Consider the following 21,059-nt stretch of genomic DNA (forward strand, 5'->3'; position numbering starts at 1 on the left):
TAGATTCAGGTCAGGTCTGTAGGAAAAAAAATTTTAAGTGCCATTTCTTATAGCATATGAAGGGACTTTTCTTCCAGGAGAGGATAAAGAATTGTTTTGGAAATTTTCATACTGTGCAGAAAGATATTTCCTTCTTACTGTCTGCATTACATCTTGTTGAGACTAAATACAATCTAGTTCTCAGTATGAAATATGTCACAATACAGAAAATACAGACTCCTGATTTAAGAGCATTGCAAGAACTGTTACAGAACTATCCTTTATTGTGTGCTCGCTTCTCCATTACTTTAATTAAGAAAATATACAGAAGGATCTTAAGCATATGGAAGTAATTTAAATACATGCAGAAAGCACAGTTTTCTCAGAGCAGGGCAGATATTCGTGTCACCTTGGCTCTTTGCTCTGCAGATCTGGAAGGACATCTGGCACCTGCCCAGAAACGCTGCAGCTATTAATCATAGTAGAATAAGAAATGACTTTGTGTTGAAACATGAGTATCCAGAAATATTCTTGGCAGGGATATTTCTCTATTATGAACTTGATGTTAAGCTGAGTGTTTGGAACACTTCTTACATGTTTTTAAGTCTTTGTTTATATAATTCACCAGTTAAATACTTAATAAATAATTTACTAATATATTAAATAAATACTAAATAAATCATTTATTTCCCAAGGTGTCAGTAAAACTACAAGTTCAGTGAGTAGTTTTTAACTGATCTAGTTAAAATCTCAAAGATCACTTAGGGCAAAAAGAATTGGATTGCAGGGTTTATCTGCTCTATTTCTGTGATCAGAGGAGAGTCGGAGATGAGATTATAGAGTACCTGGGGTAACTGCTAGAAACACACAATAAGCACTTTCCCTCACTTGGGAACTGCACTCATCAAGAAAGCAATTTATCAAAACATCACAATATGAAATATCTGGGAAATTGTCAAGCCATTCCCATCACTTAGCAGTTCATCCAACTGAATTAGACAGGTCAATCACTGACACCCAGACTGCTCTGCCTAGGACGACTTTTTTGCCATCAAGAGACTCTTTTCTGAGCGGAATGAGAGAAACAGATTGTCTCAGGCACACTGGTGATTCATCTTACGCTGAGAACTGGCTAACAATGACAGTGACTTGATCTGCATGAAAAAAAAACCAAATTAACAAGAGTTATAGGTTGGATAAACCAACAGCTGAGCAGCATCCAACTGCTGTAGCACCTATGTCTGTCCCTGTCAGACTGCACAGCTCTTCATTACTTGTTCTTCACAAGGAGGTTAAAGCAAAAAATGTTTCAAGGACAGGGGAAGGCTGGGCACTCAAGTGTTTCTCCTTCCAGTAAAAAAAAGGACAGAGAGGATGCCAAGCCTTAAAAGGTTGCAGCAAAATCCTTAGCACCTTCTTGATCTGTTTCTTTCTGTGTTTGTGCATAAGAATTTTACACTGACTTTATCCTAAATGTAGGATAAAAAATATAAATAGGAGCGCACACTCCATTTTAAACAACTGTGTACTGAGCAGCATTATCCAGCATCTTCTCATCTCACAATGTATACAATAAAGATAATAGTTAAAAAAATAATTACCTGTAATTACATATTCAGTTTTATTTACAAAATCTTATTAATTTTACTAAAAATTCAAGGATGCATTTCAAACCTGAATGGCTTCAAACTTTCCTTTGAGATAATTAAAGGGAAACAAAAATCTATTTTAGAAGCGTTGTTGATTGGCTGATATTGTTTTAATGTTACACTTAAATAAAATTTCCTCTCACCTCCAACCATGCAGGTAAGAATGGGAAAGAGGAAAGATCAAACAGTCTCCTTTACCAAATGCCTTGAAGGCTATCAAACAAAGCAGACATCAGGATAATTCAGACATGTGCTCCTTTTCAGACAACCAATTAACAAATGAGAAAAATTAGGTTGGATTTTTCATATGCAACTGGAAATGGAAAACACCATTGTTTCTAGCAATTCTCATTCTATATTATAAACTCATATACATGCATTCTGGACACCTTTTCTTGTTTGAGGCAAATATAATTTACAACAGTTACCTCTCTTCAATATTATTATAAATATGGGCAGTTGCAACGATAGCAATATTATGAATCGCTAGTCCAGAGACTATAAGTGAAACAAACATAAAATAACAGAATAAGAAAGTATCAAAAAGTTGGAACAGAAGATGAGCAGAACATGAAACCTGATTACTTAACTGAAAGGCTTTTTCAGGTTATTTTTATTTATTTTTATTTCTAATGTATATATCCACCACCCAAAAAAAAGTTTTCTTAGATTCCTCAAGAAACACAGGCAGCTGAGATTTCGTGATGATGTGACCTAATGTTAAACCCTAATTCTCCATCTCCAGTAACTAGCCCAGTCACCATATTTACCACGCCTAGATATCAGGGAAAGCATGGGATCCATGCTGTAAATCACCTCTCTTGAGCTAGGGAAGCCTGAAACCTTCTTCTCATCAGCAGGCATGGGTATCAGGGTTATGGTGGTAGCCAGCCTTGCGTACTTAATTAATTAACTAATGACAATAAATCACAGACATTTCACACATTTTCAGGGCCTCTGGCCTGTGGAACTGCTTATTCCTCATGGCCCAGGACAAAGGGTGATGGCTTCAAAATGAAAGTGGGCAGGTTTAGGTATTAGGAAGAAATTCTTCACTGTGAAGGTGGTGAAACACTACAATGTGTTGTCCTGAGAAGCTGTGAATGCCCATGTCTGGAAGTGCTCAAGGCCATGCTGGAGAGTGCTTTGAGCAACTCCCCCATGGCAGGGGAGTTGAAATCTTTAAGATTCCTTCCAATGCAAACTATTCTGTGATTCTATGAATCCATGAGATATAAATAAGACTTCTTGGAAGCAACAGTTTTAAAGAGTCCTACTCCACCAAATCTGACACACAAGCTGGTGTCAGTACTAGGTGATAGAATACTCCAGTATCCACACCAGTATCTACAGGCCTCTTGCCTCCTAAAGGTTCTCTCGACTATCATTTAAATACAGTTTCCCCTGCCTGCTGTCAACAATTTTGCTCTTAAGCTCCTTTTCTGACTGCATTATACACACACGAAAAATCCTCTTTACCCTCTTTACTTGTGTCCTATATACATCCCACTTGGCAGTCACAGGCCTTGCTCCAACAGCTCCTAGAGACCCAGGGCAATCCAGGCTGATCCAAACACAAACATGGAGTGCCTTTTCCTTGTCACTCTTCTAAAGTTCATACAGTAAAATTGTGAAGGTGAAAGTGATAAGAGGTGGAACAAATACCTGGAAAATCAAGTGCAGGGTAGGGTAATATCAGGCAGCAATTAGATTAACTGCTAGGTAGCAAATTTTAAAATGAACAGCTAGTTCTGTTTTTGTTTTTCCTCTTGCTATATGAAAGTTTGGCAGTACCTGGCATCACAGATGGGTTATGCTTCAGGCAGCTGAGCACAGACAGTGCTTCGGATGTGCAAACTATGCCACCAGTAACTCTAAACATGTCTAAATCCCTGTTAAGCCTTTAGCAGACTAGGCAGGCCTGCTATGGAGCGCACACTCATAGCGCTATTTTGGAACTCCTACTCAAAACCACTCAATTTAACAATCAGAAGAAAGATAAAGCAATAAAATAATTTGCTGATGCAAAAAGTCAAGATGGATCTGGGACAACAAACATAAGCACAAAGGGCTGCAGCTTCACATATATCCAAGACTAAAAGGGCTCCTCTTGCTCCCCTGCAAACCCCATCTTGCGGCAAGCACATTTCTCTCCCTCTCAGGATTTTTCATAGAGATGCACAGAAATGAAAGATATAAGAATTTCTATTTCTGCTCCTTGTTTTTCCAATGTGGAATGTGTTTGGAGAATTGTTTACCTGGAGTGAGTGCTTGATTGGATTCTGGTGAGAATTGCTTGAGCCTGATGGCCAATCCAATCCACCATGTCTGGACTCTCCAGAGAGGGTCGTGAGGTGTGTTAAGAGTTAGGATAGAGTCAGAGAAAGTAGTATGTAGTTTTAGTATCCTCCTTTTACATAGTATATTAATGCATTTTAGCATAGTTATAATAAAGAAAACATTCAGCCTTCTGAATTGAGTCAGACATCATCATTTCTTCCCATTGGGTTCGCCTGCATTTACAATACCATCTATCCCACAAACCTCCGACCTCTGGGTGAGGAGTCACCCTCCTGTTCCATACTGGAGCTCCCTTATGTATGAACACTTACAGATCCCACAGATGAGCTCACAGCTAACCACGACTTCAGGTGACAATTGCTGATTTCCAAAATCTCCTGTTTCAGGAACTAAAATTGAAGTTTCATCATAACACCAAATAATCAAGCTGACACCACCTTCAGATATAAAATTTTAAGAGCCAAGTTTTGATACACATTTTACTTCTAACAGTGTGGAACTGAGGAATATGCTATTTTTTCACAGCTTTCAGTTCACACTCCAAATAGAAGCATACAGAAGAAAAAGGTCAGGATTCAGATTTTTTCAAATTTTTATTCAACAACCTGCTTGCAGAAAATTAATAAACAAAAGATAACATTAAGTACTGTACAATATAGTGAAGTTCTAGAAGAGCTAGTCCCCAGGTATGCTCACTTTTTATATCCTTAGCCATCTGCACTGCAGCTCCCAGAACAAAAGATCTGAAGGTTTTCCTGGCTGCAACTAATTATGACACATGAGAACTGCAGCCCTTGACAGGCTCCTGCTCAGTGGAATTTGGCAAGACAAAAGCAGCCAACTGTTCATACTGCAGTAAAAAAACACCTGAAATTTACAAATGAAATATAATCAAGTGTAATAAATGCATTTCTCTTAAAAAACAGATGAGCCCACAATCCTGAGGCACACTTTCCAGTAAACAAAAAATCTTGTTTTTCTGCTATGGAAATGCACTTTGTGGGAAATGCTCTGCATTGATGACTTGTAGCCAATTACATTTCTCAAACCCTCCAGGAAAGAAAAGTAGTTTACCATAGGAAGTTTCAACCATGATCACTGAGTAGAAGTCTTCAGAAAGATTCAGCAGCTTCAGACCAGAACCATGAACAACCATCAAGCTCCTTTACAGTCACCACTGCCATTTTTGGTACAGTTGTTAGGAGGGCTTGGATTCTCTCTCTGTCTCCAATCAATGTTTTTATAACATGGTGTCAGTTTATGAGACTTTTTTAGAGCTATCAAAGGCCAACTTAAGGAGGAGGATCTTCTCCTCTAATAGCTTTGTACTTTGCCATATCTTCTGGGAACACCTTTGTCAGTTCTTGAATTAACAGGCTTTTAAATTTCTGGAAAAGAAAAAAAATGTATATACATTTTTTGGACAATTTATTTAGATTTCATCAAGCAATATTACCTGATGAACAGAAATGTTTGTACCCAACACACCTCTCAGTGAACTGAAGTAGCCAAAAACCCCCAAAACCACACAAACAAATAAAGTTATATTTACAAAATCCACAGAAAATGCCCAAGTGAAATCCGCAGGGAATGCACTGGACAAAGTAAAATGTCTGTGAGTTCCCAGAAATTCACTTGCATTATCCCCTAAGAAATACAAAGCAGCTGGACCTCTCTAGTAAACTCTGATGCACCCATATCTGCCTGTCTTTATTAAGGTAAGCTAATTAAGGACACGTCCTCTTGATTTGATATGGAATCCACTCCACTTTCAAAAAGCAACTCACACCTGCCTAAAAGTACACAATTTCACAAGCACAGAGGAAAGAAAAAGAAGCTCAGGACTTATGTCCATAAGTCTACATTCTGCAGTACAACTTGTCATCCTCCATACTAATTTCAGCCAAAGAACATTCTCAGAAGTCACTAAACTTCCTTTTCTGATTGTGTTTTTCTGCAGTAGTTCCAGGAGTTAATCGGTATCACAGAATGCTTAGGTTCATACTAAATGAAAGTACAAATTCAGAAACCCCTAAGCACTGGCATGCATTTTCACTAATTATATAAAGACTGACTGATGATTATAGAACATATTTGACGTTTTAAACCTCTACTATCCATTCCAGACTGGAAAAATACCCCTTCTGTTTTGCTTAATTTGCACACAGCAAAATTCCACACCTGCAAAAAACCCAAGTAAAATATCTCTACTGCAACATATAGCTTTTACCAATATAAAATCACATTGAAAGCTGCATCCCCAACGGTGGGATGAACTACAGGTTTCCTTTCCTGAACAGGCTGTATCAGCATCAGTTAAGATACAGGGATGCAGAGCAATTTCTAAGACAAATCACATAATAAGAGAACTTAATAACTGCACAAGTGAAAAATACCCATATATTTACAGAAAAGTAAAAACTTATCAAATACATTATTGTATTATATTTCCATTAATGCTGGTTTACCTTCATAGTGTCAATTTTTCCTTTCACTTGCTCATTTTTAGCCAAAGCTCGCTCCAGACACTCTTTAGTGTAAAGCTGAGGGTTGCGGCCTTGATCTATGTATCTGAAAGCAGAAAAGACACTACTAAATGATCCTATTCCTACTAGGATGCTCTCCAAGGTACAGAATTACTCATCTTGCTGTCTTTTTCTTTCTACTATTATCTGAAATGTGCATTTTAAAAACCAGCACAGTTAAACTCAGCCATTTCTAAAAGGCAGCTCAAGGACGAGGCCATGGCCAGAAAACCTATTTCCAGAAAGCCTGGAGAGCTTTGAATGAAATATTAAAGGCACATTTTATATATATATATATATATATATATATATACTAGGTCCTCACAGGCAATAAGCACAGATGATCAAAGGAAGATGGTCCTTTTCCAAGCAACTGGAAGGGCACTAACCAGGAAGTGGATTAGTTAGGACATGGTGAGCATTAAGCACATGGGAATATGGCATCCAGCAAATCAAGGATGAAGAGGAGCTGTACACACCACAGTAGAGTAAAAAACTAACACTACTGTGTCAGCAAACCTATGTGCAATTTTGTTTTGCAATACAAGTCCTGACAAAGGGAAACTCGACAGAGAGAACATTTAAGAGAGTCATCACAAATTTACAGCTGGAGTAAAAGCCCAACAGAAAAAGAGCAGTGTACATCCTAGTAACACACTGGAGTACAGCAGACCAGTAACATCTGGACTTAGAAGAAACACTAGTAAATTAACTTGTCAGCTACATCACAAAAGCTCTTCCTCTATGTTCATTTTTCTTATACTGCTTCAATTTTTTGCCAGACTGCCACTCCTGAAACTAAACATGTGAGTACTGACTTACTTTATTTTCACTTGCAACTTTAAATCCTGATCCTAATCTAGTGTAAAAGTCTATTTTTAAAAATGAAACCTGATTTACTAAATGGGTGTCCCTGCCTATGGCAGGGGTGCTAAAAACAGATGTTTTTGAAGGTCCCTTCTAACCTAACCCATTCTGTGGTGTTATAGAATCACTAAATTTGGCAGAATTCGTGTTACTGCCTCCACATGCAGAAGTCAAAAAAAAAAAGTCTGAAAAACCAGGCTGGGTTTATCTCGTAGGCAGTATCCCTGCCCACGGTGCGGAAGTTAGAACTAGATGAGCTTTAAGGTCCTTTCCAATGCAAAGCATCCCGTGCTTCTATGAAGACAGGGGTACATTTTATCTCTTTTCCTCCCTTTCTGTCTGCTCGCAGGCAGAAGATATTTCTGACCTCCTTCTGCCTGCCCACGTTCTCATGAGGCGTTCAGAAGGACTGGGTTTGAGACAAGCAGCCCTCGGCCAAAATACCCAGGCTGCGAAGCCAAGCTAGCTCCAGTCACCGACTGCAGCACCTCCCCTTCCAGGCAGACCCAGACTTACTCAAAAACTTCCAAGGGCACACTGATATCGTGAAGCTGCTGCCGGCATTTGTCGATATCCTGCAAGCCCGTCACCATGAAATTCCTGTTGGTAATAAAAATGGGTTTAGCCGGTTTCGGGGTCGCTGCGCTGCCCCTGCCGGGGGGTGCGAGGCCAGCGATACCCGGGCCCAGAGAATGCCCTGAGGCACCAGCCTGGGCCTGAAGGGGGAGAAGGCCCCGCGGCCCGGCCCGCCCGCGACAACGACCCCTCACAATTTCTGATTGAGCCCCGTCTGGCTGCTGGGCTGGAAGTCACTGACGATGATGCCGAGCTGCCTGATGTTCTCCACGAACTTCTCCAGGTGCTCCTCCAGGGAGTCGAACTTCTCCGCCATGGCCGCCGCCCGCCCCGCGCCGCGCCACTTCCGCCCGGGGGCGCATGCGCGGGAGAGAGGCAGGGAGGGAGGGAGGGAGGGAGGGAGAGGGCGGGAGAGAGGGAGGGAGAGGGCGGGGGAGAGGGCGGGGGAGAGGGCGGGAGGGAGGAGGCAGGCGCGAGGGGGGCGGCCGCGCCCCCTGTCCTAAGCCACGCCCCCCCGCCCCCTGAGGGGAGCCGGGACAGCGCCGGGACAGCGCCGGGACAGCGCCGGGACAGCGCCGGGACAGCGCCGGGACAGCGCCGGCTCGGCGGGCGCACCCCGGCACCGTGCGCTCGAACGCGTCCCGTGTCTGCCGGCTCCCAGCGCCTTCGGGCCCGTGTCAGAAATAGAAGCGGTAACAAGCAGAGGTTCTGCTTCATAGTAAACCCCGCACTGGAATCATCTGGGGAAGAGCAAAACGCAGAAACATGGAATCGCAGATGGAAGGGACCATCTGGTTCCAGTTCTCTGTCGTAGGCAGAGAAACCTCCCACTAGACCAGGGGGCTCAAAGCCCCTTCCAACCTGTCCTTGAACACCTCCGGAGATGGGGCATCCACAGCTTCTCTGGGCAGCCTGTTCCAGTGCCTCGCTACCCTTACAGTAAAGAATTTATTCCTAGTATCCAATCCAAATGCACCCTCTCTCAGCTTGAGCCCATTATGAATCGGTCTGTATTCAATAATCCAACTATCAGTCATCCCTGCGGGAAGGTTGTCTGACGTGCTTAGACCCCTCATGGCACATCACAGTAACGGTGTTTTACAAATCGCTTGTTTCCAGTGTGCCTGTTTTGGGTTGAACCTGAGCAGATCAGTGCAGGAATGTCAGGAGATAACTCATGCAGCTCTGGGGTCCCCAACGCGGGAAGAACATGGACCTTTGGAGAGAGTCCTGAGGGGGCTACCACATTGATCAGAGGGATGGAGACCCCTTCTATGAGGAAAGGCTGAGAGGCTTGGGATTTTTCAGCCTGGAGAAGGGGCAACCTAATTACAGCCTTCTGGTACTTGTTGGGAGGCAACAAAAAAGATGGAGGGGGACTTTCTACAAAAGCATGCAGTGACAGGACGAGGGGGAATGGCTTCAAACTGAAAGACAGTAGGATTAGATTAGATATTAGAAATAAATTCTTTACTGTGGGCGTAGTGAGATACTAGGAGAGGTTGTCCAGAGAAGCTGTGGATGTCCCATCCCTGCAAGTGTTCAAGACCAGGCTGATTAGGGCTCTGAGCAGAAGGTGTCCCTGCCCATGACAGGGGGTTGTAACTGCATTGTAACAGGGGGTTGTAAGCTTTCATCCCAAACTGGGATTTAATGTATTTTATGCATTTTGTAGCTATAACTTGCAGTGATTTTTGCTGCGCAATGAGAACCATCAAAATCTGCAATTCTTAGTTTATTGGATGTATCTTATTTTTCCATTTTCTATTCATGACAATAACATCATCAACTGGTCAGTTTCTGTTCTGGGTTACCATGCTAGACCAGTAGCAGGAAATTGAGTTTTTTTGCAAACTCTAAAGCACTGTTTGGGAGTTCATAGGATTAAGTATGCTAAACTAAAATTAAAAAGCCATCAACTGTAAAGAGCACTGAATATTAAGGAATGTATAGGACTATGCAGATGTGAAATTAAAAGATAATCCTAGGATGCAGAAAAAAATTTATCAATTCCAGGCCTTGACAAGTATTGTGATCCTATGATAAAGTAATCCCACTGTCTATTGATCAGCAGTTGCTGACCATCCTGTATCTATTGTTGGCAGAATGTTGTCTGAACAGCAGAAGTCCCAGGATTATGAGATTTTAAGACAAGTGCTTTGCACATGAGAGATCTTGGTCTGAGGGAAAGAATAACATTTTCTAATATTTGGAAGGAAAAATGTAGAATAGGGTGCACTTATCAAGTTAGATATGAACATGAGGAACAGGGCATCAAGTTTTGAAAGAACAGTGTAAATACAAACATTTGTGTCAGACGTGTCTGTGCAGGCACAAGAGATTGGGATTCAAACAGAATAGTTGTTTTATGTCCATTTTTCCATATGGGCAACCACATCCAGAGCAGAACAACTTCCACTAAACTCAGTAAAAACAAGGGTTTCAAGATACTGTTAAAACTTCTAGTTCCTGTATGGGTGAAAGCCTTTGGTTCTTGGAACTGAGCAAATATGACTTGTAGCTTGTGTGGGATAAATCCTATAGATGCCCATGATCACATCTAACTCAGGGAATGTATTCAACAGAAGAAAATAATGGAAGCTTAACATCAAATACAGAGATATTCAGCTCATTGCAAATTTGTATTTACTAGCCTGGTTAGGTTAGATTAATGAATTATGTTAAATAAATGTATACAGTGCCTTTAAGGTTAAAATTTGCTACAAATATATTAGCAGTTGTTAATTTTTTTTCATGATCACCATCTTGGGCATCATTTTCATGTTCAGGGGTAAAATGTAAAGATGAGTAACTTATGTTCCAGGGAGAGAGAGAGAGAAATAGAAAGAAAGGAAGTCAGTCTGACAACTGAATTGATCAATAGGCATGCAGAGACAGGAAGATTTAGAAAGAAAATGTCATGGCTCATGATGTAAGTAACCGTATTGCACTCATACCCTGATTTTCATACAGGCAATGGACAACTACAGACTTGTAAGCTGGACATCTGTACTGGCATTTAAGTAGGGTTTGTAATAAAGGATGGAATGAGAGGCCATATGGATCAATATGACCCATTTAGGAAGAGTAGCCCAGATTACATGAAAGAAAATCCTGTTTTGCAAACCCCTAATGAGTTTTTCAAGGGGTCAGCAAGGATGGAAATAAAAGTGATCTAAACAATACAATCTACTTGATTTCACATCAGCTCTTAGAGAAATCCTTAAAAAATCTTTTAAAGAAATAAAGGAATGAAATAAGGGGAGGAATCTTAGACTGAATAAAGAACTGAATTCCAGATAGGAAATGCAGGACAGGGGCAAACATTTAATTCTTGCAAGGGGAGAATTGATCCCAGAAGAGTTCAGCGGGGAACTAGGCTGAAAATTGGGCCATTTAGTATGTTCATAGGTGACCCAGAAAAGATATCAGATGGTACAATGAGTAAATTTGCTTATGACAAAATTACTTAGCAGACTAAAGATGAATGCAGTTTGTAGGAAACTATAGAAGGACCTGAAAAGACTTTAGATGGATCGTGTAAAGCAATGCGCATAGCGAGCAAAAATCCTCCAGTTTCACATGAAGATTCATAACCTCTTGACCATTACCATACAGAAGCAAAACCTGGGGATCAGAATAGAAAGTTCTTTGAAAACATCAGGTCAGCACTCAGCAGAGTTCAGAAGTCATGTGGAGAGTTAGGAATTGTCAGGAAAGGAATGTGAGAACAAAACAGAAAATGTCATGCTACTGCATAAATCCACAGTTTGCCTCAACCTTGAATAATATGTGCAGTTCTCATTCCCTGGAGTGGATCTGGAAAGGAGTCAGATCAGGGCTGCCAAGTTAAGTGTAGATATGAAATGGCTTCTGTAATAGAAAAACATGAACAGATAGAGACTCTTCAGCTTGAGAGAGAGAGCCCATTAATGAGACTTACAGCCAATACTTCACAGTGTTTACAGAGCCATGCATGGTCTGGAGCCTAGACTGTCTTTCAGCACAAAAATCAGGGGCCATCAAAGTAAAGCCAAGAAGTTACAATTTCAGTACATATAAAAATCATTACATGATTTTTGTCATAAAAAGTTCATAAGCCATGTGTGACTATTTGCCAATGGATGTTATGGACAGAAAATGCTTAGCTGTGTTGAAGGGAATATGGGACAAATGCTTGGTAAACAGCCAGGGAGATGTAGGTAAACCACTCCTGGATAAAGAAATCGCATGAACTGAAGGTAGTGCAAGGCCAGGAGGGTAGTCAGGAGAGGTCTCATAGATGCTTTTCTTGTCTTTGCTCTTCAGCATTACTTCTTGTTAGTGCTGAACACAGGATACTGACTGACCCAGATGGAGCCTTCACCTGAAATCTGGGGGGTTACTGCTATGAGGACCTCCTTGCTTGGAATGTCAAATGATGATATGTGCTGTGAAGGATGCAGACAGATTGCATAATGGTTTCTTACCAAGCAGAACATTAAAAGATTTATTTGAGACTATTTATACAGTCTTTGGGTCTGGAAAAAAGCTCAGCTTACTGTTATCTTATTTAGTCTTACATATACTCTAGATAAATTACTTGTCCAATATAATATGACACAACTTGGTGTTTAACATTCATTACCGAAAGTGCTGAGACACTCAACTTCTTATGAATAAAAAGAGCAACATATAATTCATCTGTTTGTCCATCTCTAGAACTATAACTCTCCTCCCAGCTCATGTTTTGTAATGCTGGCCAGTAAAGTGGAGGAAAAATAATAAAGAAAGTAAAATGGATCATGTTTTCTCTCCTATCTTTCTCACTTTTTTCTACATGATTATGTCACTTCTTCACTCTGTAGACAAAGAAATGGAGGTTGAAATTTTAGGTCATTAACTGGGAGCATCACCTGCTAAGAATTCCATTGTGTGAGCCATCTACCCTTCATTGTTTTAATAATAACAGGTGATAAATAAGCAGAAGAGAAGCAGGGAGATAGATGGGAGCAGCACGGACGATACATTCACCTGCTCCTGATATGTCCAGCTGATGGCAATTTTGTTTAGGATGTTTTTCAGCTGACTCAGAAGCATGTGGTACTATTAGATTATAATGCATTAAAATAGTGATACAATAAGATAAAATAAACAATTTTTTAAAATCAATTATGCAGCTGAATGAGAGCTGTAATTATAATTTCCATATAGATTTTGTGTTTAGTAATGTGTTCATTAATGACTTGAAATAAGACATGCCTTACCACAAAGTAGCAGGATGATGCATTCATGTATCATGGCTGGATCTCAGTCTTACTGAGATCATCTAAATTTATTTATCTAAGAAACAGCAGAATCAGGATTTTGGTCAAAAGATAATTTTGTTGTCTTCCAAGACCTGCAGATCTGGGAATGTTCTGGGACCTGATCCAAAGATAACAGACTCATGAGGTTCTTTCTATTGATGGTAAAGGACATTGGATGACAGTCTGTTCTCACAACACTGCCTCTGAGGAGGTCAGCAAGACACAGCAAAGGACTTACATATATTTTTCAGGAGAGAAATATTATTTTCACAGTGTAGTGATAACTCATCTAGATCTTCAATACTGAAACCTTTTTTTTCATATCCCATAAGGAATTAATTCTTAATTTTGTTTTTCAAAAATATGCTGAGAAATCAGTGGAATTATCTGTGGTTTTTTCCCCTGGAATGCTGAAGTTATTCATCAGATTCAGTTTATGTTACATTCATATTGCTGACATTGTAAATTAAAGTAAAATTAAGGTCTACTCTTCTGAAATGCAGAGTTGCTTTCAACAGTTTTTGAGTAGCCTTTTTTTACCATGCATCTGAGAAAGACATGTATTTTTATATATATGTATACATATATGTATATGTGTATATAGTCATACTCCTAGAAAAATGCTCCTCTGATTATTCAATACTAACAAGTAAGGTTGATTTGCCTATTGCTGTTTTTTATTTTTCCCCCGTAACTCAGAATAAGTAGCATCCTGTATTTAAAACAGATACTTTTTTCATTACTAATAATACAGGAAAGAAGGTATAGGAATATCCTGGGCAGGGACAATTTCTAAGACTCCCAGACAATATGTGTGCTAGCAATTGAAAAAGACCTAGGACCATTTTCCAGCACTGGGTCCAGCTGGCGTGGAGCAGCCCTTATTTGTATTCAAAATCCTGAAATGTACCTGAAAGCAGGAAGAATCTGGGTGGTCCAGATGAAAAAGCTGACTGTGTACCTTTGTCACTGTTCTACAGTGTAGTGCCTGTGCACCTGTGTTTGTGTCCTTCCCTGTCACTTCTCATTTTTCTAAGGTAGAGCCGTTAGTCACAGTGTACAGGAAGAAGGAAGTAATGGCTACATGGGTTCAAACCAGGAGACAAATCAGCAAATCAGAAAAATTACTTAGCATTCAGGGTTATGCCCCTCAAAGAGGTTTAGATAAGCAAGTGTAGCACAGCCATGGTCACAACTGGTATGACGCTACTGGCACCACTTACTTGGGGCTAGAGTACCATAGAAGGATAGAATATGAAAGATAGAATGGTTTGGAAGGAACCTTAAAGATCATCTAGTTCCAACTTCCCCTTCCATGGACATGATGCTTTTTACTAGATCAGGTTTCTCAAAGCCCCATCCAACTTGGCTTTGAACATTTCCAGAGATGGGGCACCTGTAATTTCTCTGAGCAACCTGTTCCAGCGTCTCACCACCTTCACAGTGAAGAAATTCTTCCTAACATCTAATCTCAATCTCTCCTCTTTAATTTAAAACCATTTCCCCTTGTCCTATCATTATCTGCTTGGGTAAAAAAGCTGCTCTCCCTCTTTTTTATAATCCTAGGCCTTATGGGGATGTCCTGTAGTAGAGACTGGAATCAGTGAACACTACAGGGTTGAACCTCATCAATACAAAGTGTCTCATGTTCACAGAAATCCCCAGAAGCTGCCTCCACAACTGGGACTACCAGTTCTTCTTTTGAAGTGCACAGGTTTAAACCAATAATGGTGTATGAATGCATGGGTGACAGCAGGCGCCAGGGGACTTCAGAACATGATGAAGCAAAAGGTTTGACTAGATGGCTCCCCCAGTCCGTCCTGTCCTGTGGGCTCTTGGGACATAGTCCTAGCATGTTGGCTCTCTGGTATACTTGATCATGTCAGTAGGAATTCCTTCCTGGAAGGCACTAGGAGACAAGCAGGCAGTACACCAAACCTCTCTTTGTACTATTATTTGGGAGGGGCCTTCAAGTGACTCTTCTTCAATTTTAAACTTGTTCTTCACACTCTTGCATATTGATATCCCACTGTCTCCACAATCTGTCTGCATCACTATGAAAGATACTTTACTATTCATACCCAGCATCCAGTCTTCAAATAGGTTTCATTTACAGAAGTTGCCTGAGGAAGATTCTAATTTATAGCTATTGATTCTTTCCACACCTCTGTCTAACTGCTGAAGAAATGCTTTATTGCCCAGTTAGTTTAGATATAGATAGTGTCCATATCTATTCTGTGCTTTAATCAACTAATTGAATCATCTCTCAGACTTTTATATGATAAATTAAACACTCTGAATTCTTCACACCTTTTTTCTTTAATGAATTTCAGCTCTTTCATGTTTCAATTTTTTTCAATATCAGCAGAAAAGGGAAAGTGACCTCCACATTTCAATTTAGTATTGGTCCCCACAATGGTGTTGGTCCCTGTTCCCCCATGCCTTGTGCCTCTTCCCTATCCCTTCCTATTTATGCACTACAGGGTTGCAGAATTCCTCTATTGAACACGATTCCTCTATGCCACCAGGTTGTGATGATCTGGTACATAGTGACCCCTAATTTCCTTTAATGTTTCCTTTTACAGGGAATATGGTCTGCAGTTACATAAACTTGCATGATTTGCTCCTAGAAGGATGACTTCACAAATGATTTTTATTAAAACACATTAATTTCACAAAAACAGCTATTCCATTCAGTCTGCCTCCACACTCTATCATTTTTCCGGCCTTTCTGTATGCTTTTTCTTTTATTTCAAAGTTTTATTTACCTCCAAACCATCAATACAGCTATTAAATTATGGAAGTAGCAGTCCCCTGGGAATTCTGCTGGCAATATTGCCAGATAAAATCACACTTGTAAACAGAGAACCTCGTCTGTCATATTGCTTCCAAAACTCAATTTGGAATGATTAGAACAGCCTGATGTGAGGCAAATTCCAGGTTAAATCTGGCATAAAGGACTGCCAGAGTGTCCTCTTTTTACAAACTCTATGGATGAGTTTTCTCAGATTTGTCTTGCTCAGGCCATTAGTCCAATGCTATTCCAACAAGCATCATGTTCCTTCATGTCTCTACAAGCTCAGGCTATGCCATATAAGATCATCATATAATAAAAACACTATTTTCATGGTCCCTGACTTTCCAAAACAGCTAGTACACAGGCTGTCAGATCGCTTTCTGTACTGTGAAGGATGAAAAGCTAGAGCAGGAGAAGCCTGTTCTTGCAATGATCACATCACAGACCCCATAGTTTGTCTCTTTTCTGTGCTAACTGCCTCCTTTCTGCTCCCCAGCACAGGTCTTCAGAGACAACCTCAGAGCATGTCTCCAGGGAATGCCAGTTGGCCCTCCTGCCCTGGCAGTTCTTCTGGAATGGGACAAAGTGTGACTAGAGATGGAGGTACAAAACATCCATGTGAGCACAGTTCACCATGGTGTTGTGGCTAGGGTCTCATGTATCTTCCCTGATTTTCACCTAAGCAGGCATCTACGGAAGAAACAGAAGACACTGTGTGTCCTAGGGATCATGGCAGAGAAGACTGATCACGCATAGGTAGGGAACAGCCTGCCCAGAGAAAGGCTGATGGAAGAGGAAGGGACCGTCTGTTCTCAGAACAGGAGGAAATCAAATAAGTTAAACTGATTCAAGAGGTGTTTGTTCCCCTGCCTGCTCAAGGCCCTGGTGCTACTGGGTTGACAGCAGCCTTTCCACTCTCTGAAACATAATGTCAGATCTGGTTACAGCCTCCTTGGATGAATACCACAGGTAGAGGGATGAGTCCTTGGGCAAGCCTCATGAGACACTTCTGAAAATAAACACACTCTACCTAAAAGCTTGGATAGATCCTCCTTTCCTGACATTTCTCCCTCTCTCAGCCCCTAAATTATCAGGCTAGCCCAGAGCTCTGAGGCCTTGAGAGAAGGAACATCAGGAGATGGGCAAAGATTTCCAAAAGGGGCTCTTACCCTGATGTGGTTTTCCAACTCTTTATTCTATCATGTTCAGGGGGAAAAGAGCGGGGTAAAGAGAGCAAACAGGAAGGGTCAGGGGTTTATCTAAGCTTTGGACAAGGAGGGCTTCTCTGGCTCTCTGCCAACCCTGGCAGGGCAGGAAGGAGGGGTCCAGGTTTATCTGATCAGTGTCACAGGGGTCCCTGGGATATGGGGACAACGTGGCCTGAGCACAATGTAACACTTTTCCAGTGTTCACTTATTTTTATGCTTTTGCATTTCATATACCACTGAATACATTTCAAATGCCACCACTGGCTAAGAGTTCAAGAATATGTATGACTCTTGTTGCATGGGATTCTGCTGCAATATCCAGCTATGGCTGAGATGTTGTGTTTATCTCTACCCATCACCACTGCTGTAGTTGTGGTCTAGGTCTACAACTGTGGTAAGTACATATTTTTTTGTAAGATTTTTATAGAAGTGCACAGAAAGAAATGAAAGAAAATAATTTTTATTTCTACTTTTTATTTTTCTTATGTAAAATATGTTTAGAAAATTGTTTACCTAGAGTAAGTGCTTGATTAGATTCTAGTGAAGATTGTTTAAACCTAATAGCCAATCCAATCCACCTATAGCTGGACTCAAGAGACAGGGTTACAAGTTGCGTTAAAATTAGAGTCCAAAAAAGTAGTATATAATTTTAATATCTTCCTTTTATATAATATATTGATGTATTTTAGCATAGTTATAATAAAAAAATAATTCAACCTTCTAAATTAAGTCAAACATCATCATTTCTTCCCACTAAGTTCACCTACATTTACAATATACAACAGACCTAATTTAACCTACTTTGAATGCATGTCATAGACCCAAGAAGATTTTTCGTTTCTATTTCCCATATTTCGGTCTAGAAACAAGGATGTCCAGGGTCATCTTCTGTCTCATAGCAGTAGTCTTTAGAAACAAAAGAAGGTACTTATTTCTTCTAATTTAGTTAATTGTAACAAATTGGTTTTCACAGGAACAGCCAGATATGAATCAGCCAGCTGAGGTTTGTTCTATAGTATAACCATCCCAACCCTGACAAACCCCCTCTAAAGTGCACAGCAAGCCAGCAGCTGGGGTACCTTCCAGCGCTTCCAGGACTCAAGCACAGGTTTGCTCCTACCATTCTTTTGTAGATGATATTGCAGGAGGAAGTGCCTGTTGTTCCTAAAGCTAACAGAGAAAAGACTTCCATCTTTTTGGCTTGCTAATGATAAATCCAGCAGCTGATCTACAGCTGTGTGCAGATTCTGATAATCCACCATCTCTAAGTGCCTCTTAATGTGTACAAAGGACCACTGACGTGCACAGATCCCACACGTGGCAAAATCGCTTCTTTTACATCTATGACTGCAGCCACAGGGTGACAAACCATTTGTCCTTCTCATGGTATACAGTGAAGAACATGATATTTGGTGTTCACTATATTCCTCCTTTATAGGTTTTATAGAAGCAGCAATGAATCATGCAAGGAACTGTCATTTCTACTTCAAATGGAGCTGCCATCCAAAAAATTTATTTATTGAACCTCAGTGGTGAAGCACATGATGTAATTTAATCATAGAAAGAAGCAGTGTGGCATGCCTGATGCTGAAAATTCAGCAGGCTTGCTGTTGTAGCCATGCCTGTGGATAACTGCTGACTAGGAATGTTATCACTGGTTGGCCCTGTTAACATAGAATCATAGAATCAGGTTGGAAAAAAATCTCTAAGATGACTGAGTTCAACCATTAAACCAGCCCTGCCAAGTCCACCACAAAACTATGTCCCTAAGTAACACATCTACACATAATACAGGTCTTTCGTCATATTCCAAAATGTATTTCAGACTAGATCAATGTTTCTATAACATCTGTAGATGTGACCTCCCTCAGGGTCCACCTGTCTCCGTGGGAGTTTTTGTGTAATCTGTGTATTCATATCTCCAGCCAAGGACCAGGGAACTACCAGCTGGTGGCAGCAGCAGCTTCTCCAAGATCAGAATGTGAGGACTTCACCGTAGTTCCTGGCGACACTGTATGAAAGTCAGCAAATACACACTCCTCATTTTAAAGAAATTGAGCCATTATCACTAACTTTGCAACTAATCTAACAATTTTTAAAAGAATTTTGCTTCTCTAATCCTTTGATGCCTTTTGAATTTTTTTGCTTAGTAGTTTGGGGTTTGTAATTGGCGCTGAGAAACAAGAAGCTAAAACATGTCTCTCACTGTTATGATGACCAGGCTGATGTTAAGGTCTTAGAATAAAGGAGGAAGAGTTCATTGCCCATAACTGCATTGCTAGTGACCTTTCTTATGGCTGTGTGCTGTAAAGAGGAAAATGAGATAATATGGTGAGAATTAAGGGAATATGAAGGTAAAAGATTGACTGGGGTCAAAGAAAAACTGTTGAGCTGGCATCAAAAAGGAGTGTGTGTTGTTCTGGGATCCAAATGTGATCTTATATCATCTTATACAAATGTTCTAATACTTCTCTATCTTTACTCAAAATACATCACTGAATGCCATCTTCAGTTATATCAACCTGTTCTTTTAAAGCTGCATCACTCTGGCAGCACATCTCTTTAATCCCTTCTACCATCACATCCTTCTTTTTTTATCTCTTCCTTCTTTGTCTGCTTCTCTGGATTTTTGTTAAAACTCCTTATCATTGGCCCCTCAGCACTTTGTACGTTGTACTATGGAACTTTATCGTGTTCCTGTCACTTCAGGAGAGCAAAAGGTCTATGATGCTATTTAAAAACTTCAGGATCCAAGAATTATTTCATGGCACCATAAGGTCTTTGAGACTAAGTTACTGAAATTCCAGCATTCTGCCTTTAAAGTCTTAACTAAAGTTGTGTCTTAATGTTAATTATGTTTGTTTACACCAACATCCATCTGCTGCTTAGATGATCTACAGTGCTTTTGCTGACCCAGTAGTTAATCTGGTGCCCAGAGCAGCTAATAAGAGACATTTTTGTGTCCTTTTGGTGCTGTGAACTGGAGTACTGGAACACCTGGCGTGATGCTTTCAGGCTCAGTTGCTGAGCATTGACAAGCGAGATAGGTCTGGCAGCAGCCTTCAGCTTCATAAAGACTGCAGCTGAGGTAGGAGACCCCTCAGACTTTTCTTGGGGTAGAGGGCAATCCATGAACTGGATACTCTGCAAAAAAGAGGCTACCTAGGGCTCAGATACATATTGTTTTCCCCCACTTAAAAGCAGGATTGCTGCAAGGCCTCATCGATGGCTCTGGCTCCGAGGTTATATGTAGGATCTTAGAAAAGTTCATGATCTCAGGCCTTTAAAAATTCTAGTCATACATGACAGAGTCACACAAACAAAAATTTTTGTATCCAAAGTAGAGGGACCATCAAATAGTTGCCATTCCTCCAACCATTCCATGGAATCCAGCTTCCTCACTGAGCAGCTACAGATTTACTTCAAAGATTATACTGTAGGACCAAAATGTGGCGAGATGTCCAGGCTGAAGGTGGAACAAGGTAAAGCATGCATTGTACTTTTATTTGGGATGAAATTTGTAAGTGACTTTTGCCTTGTACTGGCCACATCTTGAATTTGTGTATGAGTGCAAGAATTTAAAAATACTTGTGTGTGTATATGTGAGAAGGTCACCTCTGACAGAGTTCTGTGATTCACACTTGTTGGATACAAATGTCTTTTAGTCAGTAAGTAGCAATACATGGACATGAACACCCTGAACATAAAAATATTCTCCTAAGCATGTCCAATGCTGTGCAGAATTAAAAATCAGACAGCCAACCATATTGTCCATGGCTATTGTTTACCTCACTCATTCTCAAAAGCTACCACTGTGATACAATAGCTATTCATTTACCCAGGTATCCTTTGCATTTAGCTGGGCTTAT

The 21,059-nt window shown here is 40.5% G+C and overlaps 1 protein-coding gene across 1 annotated transcript; it reads right to left on the minus strand.

Annotated features, from left to right (window-relative positions):
• Positions 1-4,503: 4,503 nt before the first annotated feature.
• On the minus strand, positions 4,504-8,258 carry MED10 (mediator complex subunit 10). Its single transcript, XM_021546852.3, has 4 exons — positions 8,092-8,258; positions 7,838-7,921; positions 6,398-6,500; positions 4,504-5,317 (listed from the first exon to the last, which is right to left on the minus strand). The coding sequence occupies exons 1-4, from the start codon at positions 8,211-8,213 to the stop codon at positions 5,222-5,224; spliced, it is 405 nt and encodes a 134-aa protein (XP_021402527.1). The 5' UTR covers positions 8,214-8,258; the 3' UTR covers positions 4,504-5,221.
• Between the last annotated feature and the right edge of the window lie 12,801 nt (positions 8,259-21,059).

This window comes from Lonchura striata, chromosome 1, assembly GCF_046129695.1.
Source record: "Lonchura striata isolate bLonStr1 chromosome 1, bLonStr1.mat, whole genome shotgun sequence".
Lineage (NCBI taxonomy): Eukaryota > Metazoa > Chordata > Aves > Passeriformes > Estrildidae > Lonchura > Lonchura striata.